At 30.9% G+C, this 6,334-nt stretch overlaps 1 protein-coding gene across 1 annotated transcript; it reads right to left on the reverse strand.

The window, feature by feature from the left end:
- Positions 1-279: 279 nt before the first annotated feature.
- Positions 280-1,871, reverse strand: LOC109340100 (ABC transporter G family member 36-like). Its single transcript, XM_019577673.1, has 5 exons — positions 1,611-1,871; positions 1,345-1,516; positions 914-1,168; positions 594-770; positions 280-315 (listed from the first exon to the last, which is right to left on the reverse strand). The coding sequence occupies exons 1-4, from the start codon at positions 1,844-1,846 to the stop codon at positions 636-638; spliced, it is 798 nt and encodes a 265-aa protein (XP_019433218.1). The 5' UTR covers positions 1,847-1,871; the 3' UTR covers positions 280-315; positions 594-635.
- Between the last annotated feature and the right edge of the window lie 4,463 nt (positions 1,872-6,334).

A 6,334-nucleotide genomic window follows, 5' to 3' on the forward strand; every position in this document is an offset into this window, starting at 1 on the left:
AATGGTAGGGAAATAAGGAAAGAATAGGGTTTAATCAATTAGCTAATAATATTAACATTTTCCTCATAAGAAAGCAATTCCCTGCAATAAGAAATTAGGTACTAAAGAAATTTATAAGATCTTAAATCATGAACTAGTAACACTAGTCCAATATCTTCAATGTTGATCATAGTTTATTACCATGAGAAAACAAACATGTCAAGTTTATTGTTTATTGTTTATATTACCTTGTTCATGATTCTTGGAGCTGACGAACCTTCTTCTTTGTGTCTTCTAATGTTTTACTCTTGTCTTCATTGTGATCACCTACTCCACCTTAAGTAAATCATGATGATTACAATCACTTAAGTAAATCAAACAATATGTAGAGAGACATACCAAACATCATGTGGTTCATCTTAACTTAACATTTTCCTCAGGTTTGATGCACTTGACAAATCTATTAGGTAGATCATATATGAACTTCTCTTCCACAAGGGTAAAAATGTGTAAGGTTTGATGCACATTGTGGAGAATATCAACCAAGAACTGAGAATGGATGGTAAAAAGTAAGTATACAATTAAAAGAAATGAAACCATATAAATTTAAATACCTGTATGGTAATGGATTTGGCAACTTCTCCATTTGAGCTTCTTCATTCAGTATATAACAATATTGAGTATATAACAATATTAATTTGAGCTTCTCTATATTGTGACACTATTAATCCATACACAGTCCATGCAATTGGGCAAATCCAGTAATACCAAACCCACCACTTAGGAATTTTCTGAAAATGGCAAAGTTGTTATAGGAATTATGTTAGTAAACATTACAAGAGTTATCCAATATGTTCATGCTATATATTATATCATATAGGTACACAAAAATGTATTATTATTTATATTATATCCAAAGTAGAGTGGTACTTACTGGTCTAGCAATAAAGAAACCAGAGAAGAGATTGAAGAGTCCATAGAATGCAGCTCCAAAGATTGATGCTACTTGGTGGTTTGGTGTAATGGAAACAGTCATCATACCATAGTATGTGAAGTATAAGAAGGTAAAGAAGCTCACAAATAAGAACCAAAACACCTTTGCCACTTGCCATTCAAAGCTCACCATAGCATACACTATGAATGAGAAAAGCATAGTTTGAACAAAGCAATATGGTATTTCAATAATAACCTGCAAATGAGATAGCAGTGTCAGCATAATAAGAGAAATATATTGGAAAAAAGTATATACCTTTTTATCCTTCCATTTAACATGTTTTATATATTTGAAGTACTTATTAACAAAAGAATCATGGGTTGAAAATGCTATCTTTGGAACTCTTGTTTGAAGGAAATATATCCTCTAACCTGTGCAATGGCATAAGGTAAAGCAGAATACATTCCAGCAGCTCTTTCTCTATAGAATACTGTTCTTTCAATGGCTACAACTGGTTGAACAGTTTGGCAATTGTTAACACCAACAAAAAAGAGAGAGCCATACATTGCTCCTATAATGGTGGTCAAGTTACCAGAGTTGCTCCTGTAAAAAGATGAGAAGAAAAATTTAACTAAAACCATGAACAAAATGGTTGAAAAAGGGGTTAGTTTTCATCATAGTAGAGCAACTTTCAAACCTTTTTGTGCCAACTTTCCAAAATACAGTTCCAACCACTAGAGCAACAAGCAAGGTAAACATATATCTGACAAGGTTATAATCTGGACTCCTCCAATAAGTAAGATACTGCTTCCATAGGCATGATTTAAATTGTCCCATAGTTGGTTGAGAATACTGACTAGGGAAATACAAGTCTTTTGCTCCAGGAGGTGGTACACTTAACTCCTTTACAAGTGCTTTGTTTCTCCTGCTCATAAGCACATATATCAGTATGTATAATCAATTACTACTATATATTACATTTCAATTAAATGAGGAGAATATCAACCAAGAACTGAGAATGGATGGTAAAAAGTAAGTATACAATTAAAAGAAATGAAACCATATAAATTTAAATACCTGTATGGTAATGGATTTGGCAACTTCTCCATTTGAGCTTCTTCATTCAGTTCATTAATATTGTTATTATTATTTTCCCTCTCTCTTTCAATCTTAGCCATCTCTGTCATATTGAGTATACACAGAGACAAACTCTCCTATTGCCATGCTACATGCACCAGCAACATTATGATATATTACTCTCCCTCATCCATATATTTACTCTCTTTGTGTACATCAACAAACCCAAACAAACATAGGAAGCAGAAAATTGCAGCAATAAACATAATACACACAGTTTTTTACATGGTTGTTCAAGCTCAATATCCATCCAATGTCCTTTTTCTAAACAGGTTAATTGGTTTACATTCTAAGTTTTTCTTTACCTCACCATACATATATTGTATTGTTACCCCAATTCTGAATTACTAATAATTCCTCTATATCTATTTCTAATAATCAGAAATGGTGAAGAAGGAAATGATTACTCATTACAACAACCACAATCAAAATGAGGAATCATTAATCAATCTCATAGTCTATACAACAAAAAGGGAAGAATGAATGGTAAAGGCTTTCATATTTTTAATATAATATCCTTCTATGGATATATATCTATCATTAATCTCAGGGGCAAAAATTCATTAGTGACTAAATTACAGCACTAAAATGTTCGGTCTTAACACAACATTCATCATTCCATTTCCCAGAGACAAAAACTTAGTTCCTAATTTGAATAGGCAAACCAAAAGTTATGACATTTTGGAACCCAAACTCAGCAGTTATCATGGGAATTATATATGATGTATCAAAACTGTAAGATTTCTATCAAACTTATTATAAGTCATTGCCACAACTTAATAAGAATCACCTGAGATGAAACATGCTCTTGAATTCGCTGATCAAACAATCCAACACCATTCCAATGTCAAGAGTAAACCTATTTGTTTTTTCTTTTCTTTTTCAACGAAGCTACCATTTTATGCAACATCGAAATTTTCAAATCCTTTGTGTTTCAACTGTTCCCTCAATGATTCAAGCTCCAAATCGTTTTGCTTCAATCGTTGATTCAATGATTCGATCTCTTTCGAGGGGGTGTCACTATTTCCTAAAATAACTAATACCAGAACTACAATAACTAAAGATGGAAAAAATCAAACATCAAGTAGTTGAAATTAGGGATTGAGATTGAAAGAATCATATTTCCTAAAATTTGAAACAAAATTATAAAATTGAAAATGACATGTTATATACCTGTGAAGAAGCTTTGAGTGTTGATGGGAGAAGCTTTGAGAGTCAAAGTCGAAACCAAAATTATAAAATCATCAAATCAAGAATCAAAGTCGAAATCAAAATTGGAATTGGAAACTGGTACTAAAACTTGTTTAGATCTGAGAGCGGAAGAAACAAATTTCTGAATCGCATATTGAAAACCTAATTTAAGGATGAAATGCTTTATGGAATGAGAAACGAGAAAGAGAACGAAACAGAAGATGGAGAAGGAAGAAGGAGAAGGAGGAAGTAGAAAGAGGAAGGAGAAAGCAGCGAGTGAGAGAATGTAAAAATGATAAAATGAAAGCTGGAATCCAAACTTGTCTAAAATTGCTTATTTTTAATATTTTAACCACATCTTCTAAACCCGTGGCTACTGAAACATGGCTAAGATGCATTATTTTGGTAGTGTAGAATGCGTTGTCACACACCATATCATAGCTCGCTTACACTCACGTTATTACACTTACGTTTCACTTTCTTCTCCTTCTCTCCATTTCATTTCTCAACCCTTTCATTCACATTCATTTCTTTCTCTTCATTTGTGTGGATGCATCGCTAATATGTTGGTAGATTGTGGAGCATGTGTGTAAAATAATGTTTTTAATCTCTTTTATCATCACTGTTTTTTCATTGTTTAGGTTGATATGTTTAATAAACCATTTTCTTATGATGTTTTACTACCTTTTGATGGATATGTTGTTAATGTGTTGGTTCATTGTGGAATCTGTGTAGATTAATATTCTAAGTCTTTCCTACTATTGTCATTTTTTCATTGTTGTTTCCCCCTTAAGCATTTATGTTGGTTAGTTTTTTCTCTATGTGCATCTCTTATTTTGTTTATAAATTTTTCTATTCAAATGAATCAATATTTTCTCAAACAAGAGATTTGAAATTCGGATGACTATTTCACTCTACAAAACTGATATTTGTCTTCTTCTTTTCCACATCTTTCATGTTTCATCACTCCTCTCTCAACTTAAAGTACCAAGATAGAAGACTTCAAAAATCAATCTTCATGACCATGTTTTCTTTATAACTCCACCATTATTGACATGGTTATGTCATTTGTGGGTAATGTGTCTCATCACATTTTCATATGGAAGATCATGTTAGTTTCCGTTAATTTTGTAGATGCATAGAGAATTGTTTATAATGATTTGAGTAACTATTATTCTTTATGTTCATGGTAAAGTTAGATTTATTTTTTTTTTTGTTGGTTTACAACATACTACTGTTTAGTAGAACTAATATTTATATTTTCCCAAGTAAGATATAGTAGTATGTGTTTTAAATTAAATATACTTCACTAAAATTTAGAGTATTTAATATATCTTTTATCTGTGCAAAACTGTAAGAAGAGAAGTTATGTAATCATAAAGTATTGAAATTAGTATCGTAAATCATGGTCCTTCAAAATTATTTATAGTGTAAGATACTAATACCAGATTAATGTTCAAAGAACATATAAGGAAATAAATTGGTATCAATTTTTAAAAATATATAATGAAATTAAATAAAAAGTTTGTAACATTATTATTTGAAAACTAAAACACACATACTAAACACACGTATTATTTAATTCTCTATTAAATGAGATTTGATAAATTTTAAAATAATTCAGATTAATGATACAATATATTTTATAATGACTTGAGTAACTATTATTTATTGTGTTCATGTTAAGGATAAAGATAGATTTATTTTCTCTGCTCGTTTACAATATACTACTATTTAGTCTAACTAATATTTGTATTTTCTCTCGTAAGATATTGTAGTATATGTTTAGTATGTGTGTTTTAATTAAATATATTTCACTAAAATTTAGAGCATATCTAATATATATTTTTATCTATATAAAAATGTAACAAGAGAAGATGTGAAACCAAAAAGTACTAAAATTAGTAGAGTAAAACTTGGGTCTTCAAAATCATTTATGTCATAAGATACTAGTACCAGATTAATATTCAAAGACATGACAAGGAAATAAATTGGTATTAATTTTTAAAAACATATAAGAAAATTAAAAAAAAAAAAGTCTATAACAATGTTTGGTAATTACAATAATTATTTGATAATCACAACAATTATTTGATAAATTGGTATAATTTTTAAAAGCATATTCCTTCAAAAACATTTATAGTATAAGATACCCCAACCAGATTAATGTCCAAAGATATGATAAGAAAATAATTTGGTATTAATTTTAAAAAACGTAGAAGGAAATTAAATTATTTGATAATTACAACAATTATTTGATACCCTTTTATTAAATTTGATTTTACGAATTTTAAACTAATTTGAAGTAATAACATGTCACATTAAATAAGATTTGATTCTCTTTTATTACTCTAGTGTTTTGTTTCCATACCTCTTTGTCTCTCCCTTTCTTGATATTATTGTTTTAGTGCAAATTAGATTGAAGATAGAAAGATAAATATGGTAAGAATTGCAGCTTTGTTGGAGCTCTGTTAAAATGCTCTGTTAGGGCACGGTCCCAACTTCTTGGAAAGTTTTTCCCAACTTCTTGGAAAGTTCTCTCTGACTTTGATACACCATGAATCACTCTTCCTTCATCCCCTGGGACTTCTTGAAAGACTTGGAGTTGGAGAGTGCACCAAAACAAGCTCCTAAATCGTCTCAGGGTACTCTCCCCTCCAAACGTACCTTTGCTCAAGCTCTTAAAAGCACGTGTGATATATCATTCTCTCAACTACCTCAACCTTGTTTGAAAGGTGATGCCATTGCCATCAAAATACCCGAAGATGAATACCAAGCAGGGCTGCAATGGTGTAAAACTCACCTTCATGGTAGGTTGATTTTCTCTAAAGGTGATACTCCTATAAAATTCATGGATCTAAAAACAAAGCTTTCTTCTCTTTGGAGTATGGTTGGGAAATGGTCCATGATTTCTCTAGGGAAAGGTTTTTATGACTTTGCTTTCTCCTCAGTGGAAGACATGAGGCACGTTTGTTCGATTGGTTCCTGGAATCTCAAGCCTGGTTTTCTTAAGCTTTTCCTTTGGACACCGGATTTCATTCCCAGTGTTCAAAAGCTCTCTCATACCCAGTGTTGGGTTCGGATACATAATCT

Source organism: Lupinus angustifolius, unplaced genomic scaffold (genome assembly GCF_001865875.1).
Source record: "Lupinus angustifolius cultivar Tanjil unplaced genomic scaffold, LupAngTanjil_v1.0 Scaffold_134_50, whole genome shotgun sequence".
NCBI classification, from domain to species: Eukaryota; Viridiplantae; Streptophyta; class Magnoliopsida; order Fabales; family Fabaceae; genus Lupinus; species Lupinus angustifolius.